At 44.2% G+C, this 24879-nt stretch overlaps 1 protein-coding gene and 1 non-coding gene across 2 annotated transcripts in view; one reads left to right on the top strand and one right to left on the bottom strand.

Moving 5' to 3' along the window:
* The window catches only part of CLASP1 (cytoplasmic linker associated protein 1), a 166749-nt gene that overhangs the window by 116308 nt on the left and 25562 nt on the right, over positions 1–24879 (bottom strand). The window contains exons 3-8 of the mRNA XM_077784947.1: positions 5652–5730; positions 5309–5412; positions 4736–4827; positions 4576–4651; positions 1812–1909; positions 418–485 (exon numbers count right to left, since the gene is read on the bottom strand). Of these exons, the coding sequence (XP_077641073.1) occupies positions 418–485; positions 1812–1909; positions 4576–4651; positions 4736–4827; positions 5309–5412; positions 5652–5730 (517 nt within the window). The remainder of the gene's footprint in view (positions 1–417; positions 486–1811; positions 1910–4575; positions 4652–4735; positions 4828–5308; positions 5413–5651; positions 5731–24879) is intronic.
* LOC116183871 (U4atac minor spliceosomal RNA) lies at positions 6913–7029 on the top strand. The gene has a single exon (XR_004148569.2). It is a non-coding gene; the product is annotated as a U4atac minor spliceosomal RNA (small nuclear RNA).

Here is a 24879-nt window from a genome sequence, read left to right as displayed (position 1 = left end):
AGTAGGAGATCTGATACACACCAATGCATTATTGTGTACATGCTCTGTGCCTTTTAGGGCTTTAAACTGAAAAGGCAATTCTTCTCTGAAATTACTATCTAATTTACCTTATGAACAATTTACATGCACATGGACTTGAGAACAGGAGATATATTTCCCTAATGTAACTCAAGAGGAAAACAAGACAGTTACAGCACCACCTTCTCTTCTTGAAACTCAGGCTTCCTTCTGATACTACAAAAAGACAGCAAACAAACTAAATGTCCATTTTATTTGTTGCTAAAATACTGTGTAAATTTCTGAACAATCACCATACTTGCTTCCCCTAACAGATGCTTGCTGTATATCTATTTGAATGCCTCACCAATTGAAAATTGCCAAAAGCACCAAACAGAGAGTACAAGTACTTCTACTCACCAACTGAAGTCTGGACCATGTTTCCAGATTTTTGGACCTCATCGAATTTTGTAAAAATTACATTCAACCTGTTTGAAAGTTAAAAAAAATACACAATTAACAACTGAATTTAAATTTTAGGACTAGCAGAACAATAAAATCACTATCGTTGTAAAAGACCTCTAAGATCATCAAGTTCAACCTTTAACCCAGCACCACCATGTTCACTACTAAACCATGTCCTCCAATGCCATACCCACATGGCTTCTGAACACTTCCAGGGATGGTGATTTCACCACCTCCCAGCCAAATTCTAACATCTTATGATCTTATAGAAGAGATTTGGCTTCACTCAGGTCCTTAGGAGCACTGTCAAAAATGTCAGCAGAAAATGCCAGTGCAAGAAAGTTATTTTAAAATTTAAAAAAACCCAACATCAACACAAGTTGAAAGGAAAACCTGAGATATAATTGATAATCTTACATTAGTGAAGATGTGATATAGCTAATTGTAGATGCACTTCCAGTTCATCACCACTTTTTCTATCTTAACTATTTGCAGAAATACCACAAAACATACCCCTAAAAACCAACTTGACACAACGTTTGTCTTTGGCCCTGACACCTTCCCATTTATGTCACAGGTCTAGCAGAGCAGAAGACTCTTATCACATCTCATCATTCCTTCCCAGTGAGTTTATTACTTTAAGGCACATTGTGGGAGCAGATATTTCCACTGGAGAAGAAGAGGCAACAGTGCTGCTTCCACCTGCATGTAGCCCAACTCTAAAGCCACCTCCTCCCTCTGAGCACTGACAAGCTGCCAGCTACTCCATCCTCAGGGCTAACCATGCTCTGCCCTGAGCACTGGAGGCAAGATGCAGAGCAGCTTTCTAATACACCTGAAAGGGCAGAAGCAGAGGGACATGGCTTTGGTTTTAACATAAGTTTGGTTGCTTTTTATTTAAGGTTTGGGTGGGGTTTTATTAGGGAGAAGGGTGCAGGGGGAGGGAAGCTGATTTTTTTCTTGAATAACATTTTAAAGCTGATTATTTTGTTTGTGAGTTTTTTTGTTTATTACAGCCTAAGTAGCATAAACACAAGCTACTCTGATATGTCTCCTCTCTACATATGCAGAACATACAGGAAAAATATTAATTCCCTAATCTTAAATCAGTTAACTAAACACCTGTAAAAATTTTTGTGGTTTTCCAAAGATGATGTGGTACACTTGGGCAAATGTACAGGATCTGCATTAAATAAATCTGAGTGTTTCTCAAATTAAGAAATAAAAATAACAAATGAAGTTATCCCTGGAAAAGGTTCAATTATGATGTTCCTAAAGTCTTCTGAAGGAAGGAAGGAAATAAAAAGCAGCCCAAAAACAGTGAAGACCTAAGGACATTCTCAACTTACCGAGATTGGGGTAATCCTTTTTTACTGAGATCAGCCCTTACACGTTCACCAACATGTCTGTAAATTTCCACAAGGCTGTTTATTGCTGCATCTCGAACCTGGACATGAGACATGAGATAAATCAATCATCTTTACAATTTAAATTAATAAATCTCCAGTAAATCCTACATTAGAGAACTAAATTTGTCTATTTCTCAGCAACAACAGCTGCTACTATACACATTACCACACAGTTCGTGAAGGAGCTTCCAACCCTGCCTTTCACATGTTAACAGTATCAGCAGGTAATTGAATTGAAAAGGCAGTGAAGGTCTAACATGAAGGGTGTAAGATTCAAAAGGAGCTGCTTGGCTGCCTTTGCCAAACTCCTCTCATTGTATGTAACAGGTACATTTACTGGATGAAAAAAGGATAGAGACACAAACAGACCTTATTTTACTGGGATATTATAAAATAAACTGATTTGTAATGCTGTTTTAACAACTTACATTTCTATGTGGATAGCAAAACAGGGAGGAAGGGAGGACTCAATCACCTGAGTCACCATGAATTTTGCATATTTTCCAAACTGATTTGCAAGAAATTGCTGAGCACATCCTTCCTTCCAGCCAACAGAAGGGACATAAATCTGATTAAAGTGTCACCTTTCTGTATTTAAACCCTTGCTCCACTAGACACAGCAGGCAGAGAAGGTAAACAAACAATCTGCTCTGCCTACAGAAACACTGACAGAGCTGTGCACTTCTGCTTCTCAGAAGATAGCTCAGCAGCTAGCCCCAACACAACCCAGGACTAGACAAGGAATATCCTGAGACACAAGCTAGAATTGCCTATAGGTGTGAGTCCAAGGGCAGACACACATAGCCTGTCCCCCAGCCAAAGAAAACCCTAACACTTGACTCACATCCACCTCAGCCCGTTCTCCTGCTGCACGGCCTTCCCACTCAGCAGGTCACTGCCAGCCTCCAAACCCCTCCTCCACTCATGCCAGCCCTTACCAGCACTCTTACCTCTCATCTCCTGCCCGTCAGCCCCATTTGCTACCAACCCCACTGGGCACAGCCATCTGTGGGGACTTTTTGGTGGCCCCCGTTTCTGTACACAGACCCAGCAAGCAGGAATTGCCTCTGCATGTAGACTTAAGCAAAGGCACAGCTGCAGGACTCTGTAAATCCCAAGGAGCAAGGCAAGGAGCCCCCACCATCATACTTGGTTTAATCTACCACAGCAAAAATAAAGCTTTAGTAATTTTATTTTTGATAAAATTATCAGAGTTTAAGAACTGTTGTTACACCAGATGCACATTGAGTTACTCAATCGCATCAGCTGAAAACAACGAAAGCACTATTTCTGAAAAGGGCTCTGATGGAACAGCTTCCACATCCACAACAAAAGAAAAAACTGGACTTGACCTGGAATTGTTTCTCGATCCTCTCTCCAAGAGAGGGCAGCAGTGACCGAGCCCAGCAGTCTCCCAGCGCTCAGGAGGCAGCAGCAGCACAGCAGCAGCTCCAGGGGAGCCAGGACCAGCCCCGGCCCCAGGGCAGGCACTGCTTCACCCAGAGCCACTGTCACAGCAATTTCTGTCTGACCAATTCAGGCTTGCTGGGAATGAGGAACCAGACCCAGGAGAAAAGGAAAGAGATCAGCCTTGTTTCTCCCTGCAGTTGGATACAGGACAAGGAGCTGTGCCTGGCACAAGGAAGAGGCAGCACAGAGGAAAAATGTCTCATTGCCCTCACCAACTTTCCAATTCAGCTCACCTGAACTGGACCTCACACTTGCTCAGCAGGACCAAGGCACTTGTGTGTTTAAAAAGTCCCAGCCCTAAACCCAGGATTTCCTCAGAGGGTAACAGCTTGCTTAGTTCCAGCTCAGAACTACAGAGGATCCTAAACATTAAATTTCTTGGAGTAATGGTTTTACCATCCTGCACTGGCACAAGCAGCAAGAGAAGGCTGCTTCACTCTCAGTCCTCCTCTTAGCAGGGGAGACCCTGACGGCCACAGAAATATGGCCAAGTTCCCAGAGCAAACATAAAACCATTCTCCAGCTGGACACCCTACACCTCCTTCCAGCCAAACACCCTCTCCAGACCTGGATCACAGATGTTCACCCATGCTGGCAGAACAATCAACAGCATCATTCAAAAACTCAAAAACTACTAGAACACATTACACAACGACCTTGAACACTACTTCTCCACCTCCTCTTCTCACTAACCCCACAAACTTGCATCTAATCCCAAACAAGACAAAAAGCACTTAGGAGCAACAGATTTTATTCCACGTGTATTTTCACTTGGGTTGCATTGCTGATTAAAGATCCTGGTACAGATTGTCTTCACCCCCTATTCAGAAACTGCCTGTACAACTTCTGGCAGTGCACATGGCCAGGCTGCCTGACTGGCCCCATTTGCCCTCCCTGCCCAGACTGGTTTCTCTCTGAAGGTGAGGGGTGCTGCACTGAGCCCAGAGGGATCCCTGCAGCCTCCCCTGTATTCAGGCTCCAAGGCACAGGAGTTCCCTTCCCACAAAGGTTTCCTCTTCTGTTCATCTCACCTGCAGATTCATGTTGCTCTGCTGAACCCTTGGAGTAACTGATATGTTGGTTTGGGCACACTTCAAATTATGCCTCTCCAAAACCAGCCAAGGGTTCTGTGTGCACAGCATTGTTCAGAGCTCACCACCAGCAGCACAATTAGCTCATTTACCAACAAGGCAACCAGCACAACCTTTAGATGTGACTCACAGCAAAAGCTCACCTGGCTGTTTGGATCTCCAAGTAAGTTACATATATGTGGCACTATCTTACTCAGTGTTAAACTCTGAGCTCCAGATCTGGGAATAAAGAACAAAAAGCACCATTATGAATCAGAGCAGGCTCATGTACACAACACAGGTTTGCAGAAGGTTCTGACTTACGCATTGAGTGTTGCAATAAGGCAGAGGCAAATCCCTTCTCTTGTCCGAAAATTCTTGTGTTTGAATCCTCCTAGCATCCTGTCCCACACGTACTGTGGAAGACAGGAAAGAGAAAAAAATGAGATGGGATAAGATACAGATTCTGTCTTCCAGCAGAAACACACCACACCACCTCTGAAGCTCAAATATAAGCACTACACCCATCCAAGCAGAACAGGACAAAAAGGAGCAAGATACTTTTAGATCTGACTAATTCTTTGTTTTGTGCTGACTTCACAGTAACTCCCCACTACCAAAAACAATACTCATACTTACAGAAAGCAAATACCTTCCAAAAACCTGGAACAATAACTCTTGACATATACCCATCACATCCTTGGGAAATCCACTGACACACTCCCATGTGGATCCTATCAGGCAATAGCCTTCCCAAGTGAAGTAAACATCTTATAACAAGGTTTAGGGAAATAAAGCCATTTCAGACAGAAAAATGGCAGAGAAAACCTTCTGAAGGAAAAAAGGCTTCCTTTTTTCACACCGCCAGTCATTCATGCTGTGGACTGTTGCACATACCTGAGGGTTAGCAGCTTGTTCCATGATTTTCAGCAGCAAGGTCTGATCCTGCTCCCTCACTGAGTCCTTAGAATCTCCCAGCCTATCAAGTAAACTTGGCAGCACTAAGGAAAGAAAACAGGAACATTTAAATTGCTCAGGAAAAAGCTGTAACAGTGGCAGAGTCCCTCTGGTCTCCCCCCAAAGCCCAATGGAGGCACTGGCCTTGCTGCCCTTCAGCAGAGAATGAAAACCACCCAAGAGCCTCCCAAGTGCTCTCCTGGGAAGCAAGACAACTCTGAGTTGTCAGCTAGTGCAGGTGCTGGCAGAGTGATGGTGATACTCGCACAGAGACCCCCCTCACCTGTGCCAATCTGGGCCTTGAAGCGATCTTGCAAGCGGGACACCAATGCAGAGATGATGTCAATCCCCAGGAGAACCACCTGCAAGCACAGAACAGGCAGTGAATTAAGAGTGCACTGCAACTGTGATTGCTGCTCAGTGCTAAATTCATGTGTAAGATGTGCAAGGTACACAAACCATGCATATAAACTAGTATTTCTAATTAACTCCAATTATTACAATTAGTAAATGGTATGCACTAAGAGTTACTTAACTATTTACTGGCAGACGTTAAACCAAACAATTTTATGATATAACTGGAATTCAAAGAAAGACACCTAGTTTGAGAGAAGCTTCATGACAGGCTGCAGATCAGAAAACCTGCTCTGATTAACTAGGCTTACTTACTAAAAAAAGTGCATCACGTACGGAACATACTGTCTAGCCTGTATGTGAAAACACTTCGCAAATTCTGTAGATCATAATTGTGCTGATATGAGATACTTCTCCCTAAGTTTTTGGCTAAGCACCAAGGTTAATCACACCTGGAAGTGTTAGAGACAGCCAGGCTTCTGAGGCGGCGCCACCGGGACTGCTCCAACACAGCCCAACCCCCTGTACATACACACAAGTGTACATATATACACAAACAACAGGACAGTGGTCGTGGCCCCAAGCCCTGGGTCAAGGAGTGTTTGGACAAGGCTCTCAGGCACAGATGGGATTGCTGGAGGCAGGAACTGCAGCTGATGATCCTGGCGAGTCACTTCCAGCCCAGGACGTTCTATGATACTGTCATACGTACATATACTTACACTCCCGTACTCACGCCGCACGCGTGTACAGCTGTACTCGCTGCGCACACACGGTGTCTGTACAGAGGCCATCCGTGCCCGCTGTCCCCCCTTGCAGGGCGGGGAGCTCGCTTATCCCCGCAGCCGCGCGGTTCCGGAGCGCTCACCGGAGCCGTGCCCTGCAGTGCCGCGGCCGCTCGGCAGAGGGCGCGCTCCGTCGCCGCTGCCGCCGCACGGTGGCCCCGCCCTCTATGCAAATCAGACGCCCCCTATGCAAATCAGCGCCCGGCTGGCGCGGAGCACGCTGGGTAGCGCCGCCGCCGCCGGGCTCGAACCCGGGTCGGAGCCGCCCGGGCGCGCCGGGCCCCGCGCCGTGCGCGCCCCCGAGTCGGGCGTGGGGCCGCGGGCGGGCCGGGGGCGCGCGGCCCCTCGCCGGGACCTGGGGGCGGTTCGCGCGCCCCGACGGGCGGCGCGCCCCGGCCGCCGCCAACCGTCCTTATCTGGGGGTTGCGCGGCTGCTCGATGAGCGCATGGCGAGAGCAGCCCTGCTAACGCCTTAAACAACACACCGGCGCCCGCTCCGTGCGCGGCGCAATTTTTGGAACCTCGCCCCGCGGCGTGTGCGCGGCGCGTTCTGAATAACCTCACACTGAGCTCCGTCGAGCGCCCCACGGCGCCGTGCGGGACCCGCGTGGTGCTGAGGGCTCTTGGCACCGCTCCCGTCCCCCGGCACCGCCCCGTCCCCCTTCCTCCCTCCCCGCAGAGCCCGTGCGGGGCACCCGCGGTGCTGCTCTGACCCAACCCCTCCGTTACTCCGCCGCTCCACAGCCCGCAGCTTGGCACATGGATCCACTGCAAACTGGGCTCCGGAACACCCAGGGAACTATGCGTGGTGTGGCAGGGGAAACAGCCTACTACTCCATGCCGAGTACTCCGTGAAACAAACCTTCCTAAATACAAGCCCCTGGATCCTAACTTCACCACCTTCTCTGAAGAGCTCCTGCAGTCTTCTCCCCTCACAGTAACAGACTGTCAACACTGTCAATTTTTAATTCAACATCATTTATTCATACACCAAAGGAGACGTTTCCTCGTGTTTTTACTAAGCTGTGTTTCGTTTCCACATTCATCTCGCACACTGGATTTACTGTACCATCGACAAAAGCTCAGCCAGCTGCCCTAAGCCTATCGCTGCCTGCGCCTGCCAGCTCGCCGGGAGCCTCCCTCCCGCCCGGGCTCCGGCAGCAGAGCCCCAGCAAGAGCGTGGCCTCCAGCTCCTCATCAGTGGAGACATGCTTTTAGGGAGAGGCAGTGGGACTCTGAGTGCCAGTCACCATTCACAGCTGTCTGATCAGAGTCCCATCACGGCAGCATCCTGCAGAGAGATAAGGGTGCTGCCTGCAATTACAGAGATGTGCCCCAGGGATAAATTCGATCCCGGGAGAGAAAGGAATTATCTCTTCTTCAAACCGCCCAAAAGCCGGGAAGAGTGAGGGGAACTCATCACTCAAACATGAAAGCCAACACATGCACAGTGCAAACATACCCTGCAGTTCACCCCCAGGATAAGGCCAGGAGAATGAGCTAAGCCTTGCACGACTTTTTGTTGTTGTACTTATAAATTAACACAATTATTACAATGGTGCTTGGACAGCTTTTGAGGAAACAGCAATTGGGGTAAGCAAATGTTACTCCAGACTATGCTGCATTCGTCAACCCCAATGTGACACCTGCCTCAGAAGGTCAGAGGCAGAAAGTAGAAATCATGTTTGGATTGACAGAGTCAACAGATCCGCTACAGACAGATAACAGACAACCGAGGGCATGGCTGGCAAACGAACAAAGAATTAATTGAATTCCAGCCCTGGCTGCATTGGCCTGACTGCACTGAAGAGCCCACACAAGCTCTGCATGAATTAACACACACCAAGGTCCAGGAGGAACACCGGGAGCAGCGATGGGCCCTGTCAGCAGCCATCCCACTGCCGTGATCCCGATGCAGGCCTCTCCCCAGGGAAGCCAGCTGGTGGGCACAGCTCCACACCAAGGCACAGGAAGGCAGCTCTCCATCTGAAATTCCAGATAATGCTGCAATGCTGATAGCTACAGAGCTATTCCAGGCCTTTACATCAACACAGATCCTTTAGCTTCTTATTTACACGGGCCCCCAAAAGAGTGATCTCAGAATCAAAGACAGTGACAGTCCTCAGCCTGAGGGTCTGCTTCTGCTCATTTGACTCCTGAAGTTCTCCAAGACAGTCAATAAAACAAGTTGTGCCACCCAGTATTCAGCTCATTTGGCATCTGCTGCTGCTTTGTCTTGTCTCAAAGTACCTTCTGTAGGCGCCAGGGCTGTCAGCAAACCCTTCTCTGCCTCTCTCCAACTGCCAGGTCATCTCTCCCAGTAAAGAAGTCTCTTGTTAGTTCCCAGGATGCAACACAGCCTTTCCCAATACAGACAGTACTTTTTTTCAGAGGTCAACAAAAACAACTCAAAGCATTTGTCCTTTAATATCTCGGTGTTGTTGAAAGACTTGCAGACAGCTCACCATATCAGAGAGCAGACAGCCCACCATCATCTGTTCCAGCAGTACACGGTCACCAATCATGGCAGACAGTTTAAAACAAGACACACCTAAACACACTCCCATAAAAGGGTAAAGAAGCTGTACAATCCAGCAACATCTGATTGAGCACAAAGAAACCAGAGTGAATCAGCTCCAGGCTAGCCTGATGGCCTGGACAAACTGGGGGGGGAGAGAAAAGCCCTTTCCTCCACTCAGCACACCATGCCACAGCAGGGATGTGGTGCTGCCTGCTGGAACATTCATCCCCCTCTTTGCAGGGAAGCAGCAGTGGGCTGAGCACTACATCCCCACAAAGTCACTGCACTCCGCCGGCCTCCTGCTGAACCTTCCACGCTGGCAGCTTGGGACCTAAATGGGAATGCTGGAGAGAGCTTCTACAGCAGCTGTGACACCAGCTTGCTTCATGCTGCTTCAACATGCTGATTGCCACACTGGTGACACAGCTTAGCTATTTCACTTTGAAGTCTGTCTGAGAGGTTTTTTTTTGGAGAAGGGATGGGAAATGGAAGACAAGACTACTAAATCTCAATATGAAAAAAAAAAATGTAAGAGTATTCAACCAGGGTTTTTTTGAACAGTTGCTTAGATAGTCTTTTGGATTCATAAGCAAAAACATAGAGAAGTGATTGCATATTTAATATGATTTTGAAAAAGGTGTAACATGTCACATTACACACTGAGAAGTCCAAGGCACAAGCATTAATAGCTTACATCACTGCTGGTCTGATCAGCGCTGATCAGTCAGAGAGGCAGCAGTTCTAATTCCTTGTGACATGAAACATCCACCACAACTGAACTGGGCACTCAAGACCAAGCTGAAGTTAGATGATACTGGCAAATTTAGTTTTGAAGTCAGGTATTTTAGGTCAGCAGAGCAGTAACCAAAGTCTTGTCAGAACCTGGAATCAGCTTCTGAAATGCTGACTGCTGTATCCCACCTGCACACAACTATAATCACATCTACCCTGGAACAGCCCATCTCCTTCTGCCATTCCAAGAGTTAACATTCCATTTTCCAAGGCAGTACCACATCTGCACTGGAAGCATGAGTCCATCTCCCCAGCCCAAAAATCCTCACACAGACACAGTTGCTACGTTTTTTTTGTACAACAATTTGCAAAACCAACACCAGCAAACAAAAAGGCAGCAACAGTAGCACAACTGGTTTTACCAGCATGACTACAAGCTATGGTCAAAGAGCTGAATGAAAGAAAACATTAAATCTATATTCCTGGGCTCTTTCCCTAGATTGATGAGATACAATCCATTCTGTTGCAGACATCACCTTTAAAATCCTCAAATTCCCTGATGGAATTAGGTGAACCAAAACACCCAATGAAACCACCAGCACTTGCAAAAGAAAGAAAAACCTGGTTATTAAAAGCTCTTAATTTACAAGCCTGGTAACAGATGAGCAGCTCAGTAAAAAATGCATAGTTCTACAGTGAAAGAAATTCCAGGAGAACTAAGGTCATTTAAATGTTGGGGACATTAAGAAAAGATTGTCAGAAATTATCACTACAGAGATGTATTTTTACCACTACTGTCAGGACACAAGGGCACCTTTCCTGTGCAAAAACAAAAAATTCCAGTGACTATCTCCTGGTTCCAGTAAAAAAAGCCAACAAAAGCCCCTCAGTTGCTGTCTCTTGATCTAAAAGCTAGAGATTTGGTAGAACACATGAGAAATTCAATGCAATTTAAAGAAAATGCACCACAGAGGAAAAAAGTTATCATTATAAAAATTCCAGAAGAGCTGACAAGTATGTCCCAGGTGAAAGAGCTGGACCAAGTCAGCCCTCAGTCACAGTGCTCCCCACCCTGCCTCTGCTCAGGGAAACTGAAGGGAGGAGTTCCAAATAATAAGTTCACCCTATTTTGCAAAGATTCTCAACTGATCCTTGAGTGGTTGTGTATGATGAGAAGAGGAGCAGCCACTGGGCTTTCTCCAAAGGACATGGAGGGAAGCACAAGCTGCAGAGTCACTGCTGTGGAGTACAGGAGGCTTTTCTACCCTGAGCAAGGTCAAAGCTCCAGACAGCACAGCAGGTAAACCACCACTGACACAAAATACAGTCTGCTAAGTCTCCAGGGAAGCAGCACTCATGGTAGTACAACAAGAGACATTGCAGTTGAAAGCACAGTTACAACTTACTTCACACTTTCACATCTCAATTACCCCAAACACTGCTGGAAAAACAGCAGCAGCACCATTGTTTCAGAAAGGTGGTCCTGCTTATGCAGCACCTTACAGCTATAGATACTCAATGCTTAGTGTCTTCACATGAAATGACATCAAAACAAAACACCTGCACTACCAACTGCTATTGCCTTCGGTTCCTCACCACACAACAGTTAAATATCTTGGTCATAGACACTGCCACTATTCCATACATCTTTATTGTCCCCAGCTAAGCAGTTACACTTACAGTCAGGTCCTCAGCCAGGAAGGAAAAATGAATATTACTCTGTGAGCATTGAGGAGATCTTGCCCAGGGATCACTTGGGATTAGGACCACTACTTCCCTGTAGCTTTGGTAACTAGTTGCATCCCAGAGCTCAAGGCATAATGAAGCCTCATACAAAAAAAAGAGGCTTCATTATATGAAGCATTCCTTTTGTTACAGAAAAGCAAAAAAAATATGGCAAGGAAAATAAAAAGGCCATTGCATTGCCCTGTTTAGTTCTTTGTAGGAAAATGGAAAGCCTTTATTATGGCAACTAATCAATTGCCAGCACAGCAATGTGCCTTATTAGCAGACCAGGCTGCTTTACCTAATAGCATTGCCTTCCCCTCCATTAGCAGCTAAAGGCTGCTACAGTGCACAGAGCAAGTGAGAAATCACACTGGGAATCTGCCTGCAGGCAGAACCATATTAGCTGGAGCACCTCAAAAGCTCCTAGCACAGAAGCACTGACCCCAACTCCATCTCCAACACTACTAGAATAGAAAGGGTCAACACATTTTAAAACTGGAACAGAAGTGTTTCTGAGGGTTTAGACAGCATCTGGAAAAAAACAAGGCAAGCACACAACTTAGTAAATAATCACCAACAATCTTCTGCTCCCTTAGGATTCACAAAGCCTAGTAACAACTGTGAGGATGTTCAAATATCCAGATACTCCCCTTGATCACTAGTTCCCAAGCTTCTGAACATCTGCACTTCCAGATTACACCATTCAACATTCAACACCAGCTGTTATAAGGAACAGCAATACTGCAATGCAATTGATGACAGGATGCATGGCCAGCTTCATAAGAAGGGCAACAAAGAGGTGCAGACACAGCAAAGTCCCACCAGCTGTTGGCAATGTGATAAAAGCTGGGGATCCATCAGGGTGGCAGTGGTGAGGGGCAGGCAGCAGCTGAATTAAGTAGGAAACTTACTGGACGATGACAGCTCTTGCTAGATCGTAGCTAATGAAGCTTTTCTCTTGTCTTGTAAGAAAGGAACACAGGCAATTAATAAAGCAATAGCATTTTCAGTAGCCAATCTTTGTAACACTCTGGAAACACGCTAAGACCTAGAGCTGTCACAGCACCTCCCACCCTGCACAGACTGCCTGCTCAGCACGTACCACACTGTCCTACGCCTCTGGAGAGTGTCTCCAGACACAATCAGCAACAGCTGAATCGTACAACAGTGAAGAACTCCATTCAGAAAAGAAAGGTTCAAGATGCCTTTGTCAGGCATAGAAAGATACAAAATCCCAGGAAAGCTAAGAGATGGGTGCTAGGTAGAGAAAAGAGTGAGAGATGGGAAGGAATTCCACAGAGGAAGGCACCACCTCAGCCAGAATCCTGCTCAGACTCTTTCCGACCCACTCTGGAGAAAGCCCACAGGATGACCCTTAAAGGCCTGAGTTAAAACACTTCCCAGTCTCACCAACACCAGTAAGGGGTGCAGCTGAGCTACATCTAACCCAGCATCTACAGCAGCCACAGATCTAGCACAGCCCACAGAGCGTGATGCTTCCCACTGTTCTGTAAGGTCAGTGAAGACTGAGAGCTACTGCCTAAGCTGTTGCCTACAGCAGTTTCTCCTTTTGCCATTCTCTCTTACCCCCTCTCTAAGCTACTCTTAATTGCCATTTCTCAATTCATGTCAAACAACTTTAAGGGAAAACTTTCTGGGGCTTACCATCGGTGCTATACTCCAGCTAAAACCAGGACCCCAGGAAAAACAGTGCCACAAGAACACAAAAAGGGACAGTCCCAGTGCTGACCTGCTCACCTGAGTGTGCCTATGCAGGTGGAACCAGACCACACCAGACATGTACCAGTGCCTGTCTGCAAGCTGGGCAGCTGTCAGCATGCACTCTGCTTGAGCTGCTGTGTGATCCTGCAAGGGACAGGGATGTTTGAGCAAAGTGACACCTCTGGCCCAAGCATAGCACTCTGCAGACCTTCTTACACAGCTTTTGGCTCAGCACCTTCAATCGCTCTGTAGCCTGTGCATGCCTCTTGCAACTATGTCTTACATCCACCTCTTAGCACAGTTCTTGATCAAGTTAAGCATAATTTTTTAATATTGTTTAACTTTTGGCAATTAGATCTCTTCAAAGACTTTTGATCTATCTGGTCTAGGAAACCAATGAAAAAAAAAATCTGTCCCTGTACATTTAAAAATTAATTCTAGCTTAGAGGGTAATGCTTTCCCACATGCTTCAGAACCAAACCCCACATGCCACTTAACACAAAGGAAATAGAAATTATTTAATGCTGATCTCCTCAACTCCTTTTGACCTGTATGTCTTTCCCTTTGCCTTTTTGGCTGTCATCATTGAGATCTGGAGCAACAGCTGCTGCATCACTGTGAGCTCTCACAAGAGAATAAAACATCTGTTTTCCTCCCTCAGACTGAAAACAGATGCCTTTTTAGTTGTGTCCAACAGATACTCAATTATATGACAACACAGTGAAGCACAATGCATCTAAATCAGGGCACACCCTCGGGCCACATGGGTGCCTGGCATGTGGTCAGGAACCCAAAAAGGCTTTGCAATCTCAGGCAGGCTACCTATCCACAATTATCCAGGGTCTGGGACACCTGCACACATCAAGGGAAGTTTTCTTGCCATGGAAATGTCTGCAGAACTGCTCTGGAGCAAACACCACATGCACCAAGTGCTGTGCAATCCCACTGCCACTCAGCAATATATTTGGAGCTTTTCTAATAAGCTGTCTGGAAAACCCAATTCCAGACAAAAACCACTCCTTATCAACCAACTCACCTAACATTCCAGATCTGAAAGAGGTGATAGTAGTCACCATGGGACAACTCTTCAATAAAACCTGCCTGGAGAGATTTTTCTGGCTACTGTAGTCATGTTGGCAAATCACTGCTATGAAAAACTTCTGCAAATGGCACCTGGGGAAGCCCAGGAGAACAGCCTGGCAATAATTGGTTCAAAATTCAACTTAGGATACATGGATCGGCTGACCAAAAAAAGGGAAAAACAAACAAACAAACAAAAACCCTAAAAAAACCCAACACCCAAAACCAAAATAATAACTCAATTAAACAATCAAACCCCCACCGCCCAAAAGATCAAAACCAGAAAAAAAAACCTCACCCAAACAAACAAAAAAAAAATCAACCACAAACAAGGGAAGAGAAGGGAATTCTGCATCCTGCACTGCTTGAGGGAGCCAGCATTTTGCTAAGGGAAAAGAACAAGCCATCTGAGCAGCTGACAGCACAAGTGGAAAACCAATTGGAAAATTATAGGGACAAACCACATACATTCTGGCTTCTATATCCAGCTCTAGAAACACATTTAAACAAGTCAGGCAAATAGATCCTATCAATGCTCTAGTGCCACAGCTACACAAACAACCATCCCTCATGTTAAGAGGTTTCCACAAATTCTTGTGGATTAATACAAGTAAAGTATTAATTAAGTGTTCAACTAAATCATTAGTTCTTGGATTAATTATCTTAAACGGAACTCTTAAGAACTGAAATAGAGGAACAGAGGCTCTAAGTGTAACAGAAGAAGCCACTTAGGGCTCAGCACAGGTACACAAAGAGCTGACACCCCAGGGGAGCTCAGCCAGACCAAGCAGGTACCTCCTGGACAGGCTCTACTCACCTTTCACAATGCTTTTGCTACATTTTTATCTCCTTCACAACTCTCAATGTTATTTCCAACATAACAATGGCTAAGCTAAATCAAGTGTTTCAATAACCTTTTTTTGTGTGATTTTAGAAGACTGATGCCTTGTTTTGGATTCTGTTATTTTCTCAAAGGTTTGTTCTCACTGGACACTTGCTAGCAAGATCAGCATTCTTGCTTTTTGTTGAACAGGTTGGAAGCTATGTATATAGCTCCTGATATATATATATATACACACACACACATATTCACACACAAATATATATATATATACACACAGGAGCTTCCTGTAACATCAGAAGTGGTTTATTTCCTTTGAGACACATATTTCAAACTGAAGTATCCCATTAGTATTTTTTGTTTGTTTTTGTTTTAAATAAAGCAACAAAACTTTTGCACAGATGGGAAAGCATGGTCTTTTAGAACTCCAAAACCTGGTGTCTTACGAATTCTGAAACAAGACAGACAGAATGCTGGATGTGAGAGTGTGCCATTGCTAACCTGACATGAAAAGTATGCCAGACCGCTTCCTCCCATCCCAGTCAGCCTTACTGTATATTCCAAACAGTAAAATGAAACAGTAACTCTTTACTTTTAGCATAAGAATGGGCCTCATCAATAAATTCAGCTGAGAACTTGTTTCCAAAGGCCAATTAGTTCAACACCATCTCCCCTCCACTGCTCAAATTAGATCAGTCAGGCCACACTTCTAGAGAAGGTGTTTTGTTGTACCTGATTCTTAACATACTTAACATTCAGTTATAACTGACTTCTACTGTTCATTAAAACCTGCAACACTTTTCTCTATTCTAGTTAGAAGCAGCCCTGTCAATCCAAAACCAGGTTTAATGAGCTGTTGTGTCACCACCTGTATGACCCTGCTGACAGACTGTGAAACAGAAAAACTTGTTTTATTTTTTTTAATCCTTCTCTATGTACAGTAGTATAAGTCAGGCAACGTTTTGTAGCCCTCAAAGACTCCAGCTACATGATCTGACCCATAACAATCTCAGACTTCAACAATATTTCACACAGTTAATAAAGGATCTGCAACACAGATCAGGGAGCAACATACACACACACTTCAAGTTCAAGTACTGCCAGTTATAACAGGAATTCTTTTCAGCAAAGAAATGGCATCGGGCTTTTGGTTCATTTATCTAGGAGGTTTTAACTTGACATCATCTGATAAAAGTAAAAACTTCAAAGTCACACAGCGATAGGCTTCAATTACTATTTCTCTATCAGTCTGTCAGTGGCAATGTGATTCAGGAAGGAGGAGGGATTGCTGCTGGCAAGTCTCTCGCAGTTTATAGCACAGAGGCTATTTGAGCTGAATTGGAGATTGAGTTTCACAGATCATAACTATGTCAGGTTAGAAAACAATTTAGAGGATTTAAAATATGACAATGCCCAAGGATAACACAGAAACATAATATGCTTTTGAGATAACACTGCTTGTAGTACAGGTTAGAGATCAAGTGGTTGCTTTTTCTTAAGACCAGACATTGTAAGAGAAGTCAAGCAGATAAGTTGTTAAGTCTTCCACAAAATCAACACCACAAACTGATTCAGAAGCAGATGAAGCTACAGTTACGCCTCTTCTTGCTCTTGATCCTTTTTCTCCTGTAGATTAATAGCACTTTTCTGCACCACAGCAAGACAGGAAATACAAGGTAGTGTTTTTTTATTAGCTTTCCTATCCTCATCTAGAACTACAGAGCATTATTACTATCATAAACTTGTCACACTGAGGTCTAACAGTACTGTATGTTGGAAACAGGTATTATTTGGCTTCTTCATATACATCTGCCTGCAGTGCTGGGACTGTGCCAGCATGCAGTCCAGTAACAAATGTACTTCCATCTAAGATGCAGGAAAAAAATACCCATGCAGATCTACTCATTATACTCACATCACCATTTAAAGAGATTTCTCCTTGGTCTTTCAAAGGACTGGGAATTTGAGTGTGCACATATACATGCTGTTACTTGTCTCCAAATTCATACATCAAAGAAGATGCCACAACAACAAAGCAACACAGAAACAAAGCACAGACTCTTTATTAACTCTTTCTTTTTAAAAAAATCTTCAAGAGATATGTAGGCCCTGCAGTAGTTTCTGCTGTATCTTAACATTTTCATCAACCAAAGTAAGGAATTCGGATTAGCTGCTAGAGGCCAGATTCTGACCCATCAGACTAACACAAAACCAGAACCCTGAGCCAGCTGTCTGCATTCACATTCTCTCTGTGCAGAAAAAGGACAGGGAAATCAGCTGTCACTGCAAATTCCTCTCCTTTTGATGACTTAATTCAAAGTCACCTAAATTAAAGTCACCTAAATTCTATTAGGTAGGGAAAAAAATCCAGTAACAGATTTTTAGCTACTAAAGTACTTTAGTCTACTACAGAGACCACATGCTCTTTAAAGAGTTGCCCAATTATATGCTGACCTTACATGGGCTTTAATGGTTTCTTTAAGTGACTTATTAAATAATCCAAGATAGTGAAAACTTTATTTTGCAAGACAGGTTAATGCAGTTACATGAATTTTTCATAAAATTCTTCTTGATCACTACATAATTAGGACTAGGAGTCAAGATAGAGCAGCATTAACATCTCCCTTTTACCACTTCTCTCCAGCAAGAAAAACAAGGAAAAGCAATACAAGGAAAGCAATCCCAAATGCCTCCTTAGGAGGACTTGAGAAGGCATATAACACCAATCAACACCAGCACTGGTTTTATTGTTCCTTTCATCTGTACAAAGCAGCATGCAGGCAAGCAGCACCCTTCCAGCCTACACTGTCTCTGTAAGAACTTGAAGAAATTCTCTGACTTTACAGAAAAGTTCCAGGTGACTCTGAGAACAAAACAGAGTTGTTGTAGCAGAGGCAGGATGGGTCTCCCAAGTCTGCCCTCTGAAGCCTTGGGTGAGGGCCTCTTCCCACACACAGGTGATGTGGGTCTGGCCACAGCTGCCTCACAGACACACTGAGCGAAGAGCAAGCCCAACACCAGCCATGCTCAGCAAGGAGCTGAGAGACAGCTCTCTGTCCTCACCAAGTTAGAAAAGAGCAACACAAGTCAAACTAGTTTTCTGCTCACATAATAGCAGCTCAAGAACTTCTTCTGAGGCAAGCCTAAGAGCCATTGCTGGCTTCCTGCAAGCCCTCACTACCAGCAGCATGCTGTAGTGCATGTGAAAGGCACACTCTTCCTCAGGCTGCAAAGCTAACCAGAAATACCAAAAAGAGCTCCACCAAGGAATGGACAAGAAAGACTATGAGCATTAAATACAGTCACAAACCAAAGCATCATTAAAACCATCCATCACTTCTGCCATGTACATGAGACAACTGTAAGACACTGTAAGCATGGTGACCACCAAGGGAAACTACAGCCCAGCTGTACTTGTACAGGACATTTCTGCTGCCGCCTCTAAGACTGTTTCTTTTCTCTGCTGTTGCTTTTCAGGCTGTACATGCAAGTTCATCCAGAGGAGACTGATTTGAACCCTCTGTCTCTAAGGGCAAAACTCCCCATGCACAAAGATCAATACTACCTCTTCTACAGGTTCTCTTCCCAGAAATGCCCTTAATTCATATCATCACATTCTTGATCACAGCTGAAGTTCCCAGAGTGAAATATGAACATTGTGACACACTTGTCAGCCACAGAAAAAAGTCTCACAACAGTGTCTCCTTGGTACAACTGCAGCTGCACTCACCCCGTCTGCCAGCGTGCTCTTTTCCCTGCCACAAGCTATGCCTTTCTAGAGATTACAAAAGCTATCTCTGCCCACAACAATTCCTCTAAAGCTTCATCCCACATCTCCCCCCAGCTCTTTGTTAATAACACTGCTACAGAACTGGAGCTGGAAACCAGAGCAGTTCCATCAAATGGCTAAAGATTCCTTTAGATCTTCATTAAATAATGATGTTACACCTCCAAGGGCACATGACCCCTTCAATGGAAAGGAGGCATAAGCAAGGCCTTTGCCTTTAAGCACACCTACCTACAGGCACAGAAGTTCTGCTCTTCTCTACCCTTCAATTATTCAGCACCTTTCTGGGATGAAAAGAGTAGTGTGCTCTCCCCCCAGAATCCCACCAGATCCAGCAACATAGACAAAGCTGTGCCAACACACTGCAGAACAAGGCACAACCCACCAGACTCATTTGGCACACATAAACAATTATAGTGAAAACCACATTGAAGAGATTTTGCTAGCGTGGACATGAACAAAGGTGGTGATCATCTTCTCCCATATCCTCCAGGAGAAGGATAAAGAGAAATCCTCTTAGATTAGCTAAAAAGAAAATTAAACATGCAGAGCAGAGGGGCACTGGAGCAGACTAATTCAGGAGACTGTGAAATCTTCAAAGGATGTATTTTAAGTATAGACTGGATAAATATCTGACAGAAGACATCTGGGTACATTCATTTGTCTTCTGTGAACAATAAACTGGATTTGACTGTTTCCTGAAGTCCCTGGTATTACAATACCTACAAAGCCTCTGAATTTCCTCCCTTGCCATTAAAAACACAGTACTAGCAATGTAAGTTATTAGTTAGTAAGCATCCTTTATGAGTAATAAAAGGCAGAGTGATAGACCCTTATTAGCAATCCTCTGTAGAATTACACTACACTGGCTAATAAAAAGTTACTCTCCACAGTAAGGTTGACACCGTGGTTAATCAAACTCTCCAATACTGGCTTAAATCAAGATTAATATACAATCATGAAGTACATAAAGTCTACACTGAACTTCAGGCTCCCTTCTCCTATCTCTGACACTCAAACCATATCCATCTTTTCTTCCTCTGCAGGATCCTTAGCAAATTCTACACTAATTATGCCAACTTAAACACACACACACAAATACAATTTTCTTCTTGACAAAGCTTACTTTGAGCCAAGTTTTGAGAAATACAGAGCATATACATAATGAGATTTCTCAAAATAACATATTAGAGAAGGGCTCACTCAAAGAACATGAAAAAGCTTTCTCCTCACTGCAAGTAAGATTCAAGGAGACATTTTGATTCTGCTCCAAGACCCAGTAAAACTCCTCATACTCATGACATTCATTATTCAACAGCAATCAATACATCTTAAACTTTTGGCTCTTCAAAACAACTTTCTAACCACCCATATACCTAACTTCACAGAACACACATGCTGGATTCTTCATGAAAAGGAAACAGCCTCAGCATATTCAGCATGCTCTGTACTGGGTTCCATATCAGCACGACTCAGTTGTGCTGCTTTGCAAGACCTGCTACCAAAGCCAGAACAGCACACAGACCAGGCCTTTCCCAGTTAAATCCAACTCATTTATGCCACACTAAGTGAGTTAAACCTTGTAAAAACGTCTCCAGGCCACTCAAAGCAATAGAAAATTTACTTTAGGCTTGTAGCATTTTACTTATTAGGGAGAAGTTTAAACTAAATTGCATGAAACTGTGTCAAAAAAGGGATTTGCATGATTTCCCAGACCATATGAAAATTGTCTTACCATCACATAGTTAAAAACCACCACATCTTCTTTAGCTGTTGGCTCTAGAAGGGGTAAGAAACAAGCTGATCTTAAGTCAGACATCCTTCCCCAACCTCAAATATCTTGACACCATCCCCCTCTCCATTTTCAGATCACTACAATGGGCCAGTATCTTCAATTTAATAAGCACAAACATTTTCCCTAAAGAACAGATAAGAAACTCAGGAAGAAGGGAAGATTTCACAAACTTGTACACTGTACACTGAATCAGAGTCCCCAACAGCCCAGGTTCTGAGTGAAGCACCAGTCTTGCCTCTCCACTGACTCCAGCTGTGAGGTTCACAACTTGTGCTCCCAGGCCTTGCAAAGAGATTCACTACTCTTCATAAAGAGAGGATATTAAACAGCCCAGGTTACCTGGAAATAGAAACTTTATTTTTCAGCCTTATCCCAGGAGATTTTTTTTTCTTCTGTGGATAGCCTGAATACCGTAAAGACAGAAACCACCAAAACACATTAGTTACTAAAGGCTAGTTGTACACATGAATGTGTAGAACTCATATCACATTACTGCAATGTCTATTCATCACCACAGGAAAAATACAGCCTAGCTTGCAGTTAGGGTTTCCTAAAAATTCACATTTAACCTCTGAAATTATTCAACACATTTTATTCAGAGCTTTCCCTGAACACAGATGAACAAAACGGGCAACCAATTTCCAAGTGGGGCACTCTGCACTGCTGCACCTGTGTCCTCTCTTGCAGCCTTTAAGCAGAGCATGACCTCCTACAGGCAAGGAATGCATCTCCTTGCTGACTGCAACTTGCAAGTAGGACAGAAACAAGCCCAAAAACTCTGCTGGTGTCTGCAAGGTACCTAAAGCATCATCTCATGAGCCACCTGCAAATACACTGGACTGCTATTCTGACTCCCTGCACAGAAGAGCTTGGTTGTGGTGCAGACATGTGGTTTGCAAACCTGGCTTTTTTCACTACCACCTTTTACAGACTCAGCACCCAGTGGAGGGAGAAGGGTTTGCTGCAAGCTGAGTCAATAGCAGCCTCTTCATTATTAACCAACTTCACTACTGCTCTCCTCATACTGACACCAAAGAAAATCCACACAGCTCCTTCACTGGTCAGACTGGGAGCAGTAGAGGTTGGCTGACAAGGATCTGCAAGAGAAGTCATCTTTCAAACCTGGACTATACAATATGCTTGGGAAGGGGAGAATGGCAAGGTTCTCCCCCCAGTCATTTCCCAAGAGCCCAAAATACTGAAGGCACAATTGCAATTACCTGCTGCTAGAGCTGCCAGCTCAGCAGCAACTAAGCCCTTCCCATGGCTCCAAAGTGAATTCACTGTGGTGGCTTGAGGAACTGGGCAAACAGACCAGACTCAACAACCGAATCCTATCAATACACTTCTCTCTCCTTTAAACAACCTCCTTGAGACCTGGAGGAACAAAGCATCATTAATCTGGAACAAGAAGCACCTGCATGTGGCATTAGCTAGAACACCTGCATAGAGCAACAAGAGAGAAAACACCTTTTCCCCTGGAGCTAATCCCTGCAAGGGCACCTGCTTTCCCAGTAAACCTTTACACCAGCAGAAACCCACTTCCCACTCATTGATCACCATTCAGTAACCCAGACAGATGGTCTTTAACTTGTAATGGTAACCTTCTGACACACAAAACCCACCAGCAGTTGTTTAATCATGTTTTTACATGGAAGAGGCCAAGGCTGGCAAGCAACTCACCTAGACTATTTCCCACACAGTGAGGAAACCTTTTCAACAGGAATTTGTGGAGCAGCCTTCATAGTTTGGGGACTGACTTACAGTTTCATCGAAACATAAGGCAAAAAAATGAAGAGCATGAAAAATATCCAGGGATTTCCTCTTTACTGTGGAGTCACCTTGCCTGCCAGCCTATTTCAGTCATGCAGTCAGAGGAGGTCTTCCTCCCACCATGCCTGGTACAAGCATATTCCTAACACTGCTTCTGTACCTCTCCCTGTGACAGTACTGCACACCAGGTTATGTGCTCAGTCACACCAGACCTGGCCAAGGAAGCTCCAGAACAGTCTTGGCTCCTAGAGCCAAGCTACCTAATGCACCTGCTGGTGCAGCAATCAGGGGAGGGGGAACAGCTCCACATGAACTCTGCCAGTGTTGCAGTAAATACACTTAAATCTTCAGAGCAGTTTCCTTCCCATTCAGGGGGCAGAAGGGAGGCAGGGTACACTGCAAGCCCATTTCCAGATTTTCCCTGTCGTATTGCCTCACTACTTTATCTGTGAACTAGGAACCAAATACAATCTCTGCCTTAATGCCTGGTGACTAAATAACATATTTATCAATATTTAACATCAATATTTAAACCAGTCAAATTCCCTTGACAGAAAGCAACACATTTATGCTACGTCTATTGTTCAGGCAGGTAGGAGCAGCAAGCTTCAATGATGGATTTAGCCATTTTGTTGGCTGAAAAGTAATTCCAGATACTTTCAGATGAAATGCACTACAGAATTTAAAAAATTATATTAATCTCATTCTTCCAAAATAATTTTATTTTCTTTTGATCCAGCATCAAAGACTTTCAAGATATGTATGTCATTAACTATGCCAATCAGAAGAGCAGTGAACCTCCAGCTATTTGCAGTATATATTGCAAAAAACATGCACTAAATATTTCTAAGTCAGATCTTGCAAGATCAGGAGAGAAGCAGGGAGGTTCCTCATAACAAGCAGGAATTTCAGGAAGTTTTATACAGATTAGTCCTAGTGAAAGTTTTAGACATCAGGCATCAAATGGTATTATCTCTATTGAAGGAGTCCATGCTCCAGCCCCAAATACTCTGGATAAACACAGCCCCTGCTGAAAGATGGCACTACACAAAGCATGGGCCACCACCACAGCCTGAGACCCACCAGGCCAGAAAGTGACAAACACTGACATGAGGCTCAACTGTCCACAGTGCAGCCAGATCACCTACTGCTCACCACTAACAAAAGAGCATAAGGAAACGGGGAATCTACAGCTCCCCAGGAACTGTACATTTATCTCCCTGTGACTCTCCCCTTGCAGACTCTTGGTGCATGTGCACAAACTTGCTTTCAGCAGCAACTTGAAGCTCACAGCATTAAGGAGAAAATTAGCTGTGCAAGTCAAATAAAAGCATGTATGCTTCTTTTCAAGTTTTCTTTTAATCTTTTGATGCTAGATAAAAGGAAAAAACAAGATTCATCTCACAGATATGCAACTGTTCCAAAAATGAGCACTGAACAGCAGAGATTCAAAACAGGCACAAAGATGAAAACAATATCCATATGCAGGTTAAGCATGTCATCCACAAACACTGAACCTGTCAGTGAGAAAGAGAATGCTTGTGGCAAAGAACCTCTTTCAGCTCTGTGGGTTCACTCCTCACCTCCCTCCCTGCTAAGCCTCAAGCCTCACAGGAGCAGGATGCACCCTCCAGTTCTTTCAAGAACGTGGATGCTACCGCAGGTCCTGGGACAACCAAGTATCTGCTGATCAGTTTTTCCAAATACCTCACTTTCAGCTCTTGTTATCTGCTACAGAACAGTAACCCTTTCAAAACAATGACACAACTCCCAGTTGATCTCCCAGCATGAACCCAAGCAACCGATGTCCTTCCTGGACAAGGACTTGTGACTGAAACCTTAATTCCAATTTACAATCCAGTTTGTAATGTTGGTTGGTCAGCTGCTCTACTCAGACACTTATACCTAGAATGATTCTACTCAAGTCAAATGAGATAGCAGATTTCCCACAAAATAACCAAGAGCAGATTTCAAGATGTCAAAACAAACATTGTCTGGAAGCAGAGGGAACCTCATGCCACTGACAGAGGAAATACAAAGGAAACAGCAAAAATAAAAGAAGAAAAAAATTATTGAAAACAGTATCTGTCTACCATCACACTACATTATTTTAAACAATAGAGGCAGCAAAAACTATGACCTCTTTATACTACATTATTTGCACCAGTAACAGATTTTTAGAGGCAGAAGGGCCTCATTAGATCAGTTAATCTGATATCCCATATAATATAGTCCACGAAATCCCAAGCAGTTCCTTCTGCACTGAAACCAATTATTTTCTATGAATAAAGTATGTCTTCTGAAACAGTGTTAGGGTTTAACCCAATTTATTATCTTCAAATCAAATAAAGGAAGAAAATCAGAACGAAGAATACTGACCAACAATTTGGTTT

Source organism: Lonchura striata, chromosome 8, assembly GCF_046129695.1.
Source record: "Lonchura striata isolate bLonStr1 chromosome 8, bLonStr1.mat, whole genome shotgun sequence".
Lineage (NCBI taxonomy): Eukaryota > Metazoa > Chordata > Aves > Passeriformes > Estrildidae > Lonchura > Lonchura striata.
Note: the sequence above shows the minus strand (reverse complement) of the source record. Positions and strands in the feature narration are given on the sequence as shown.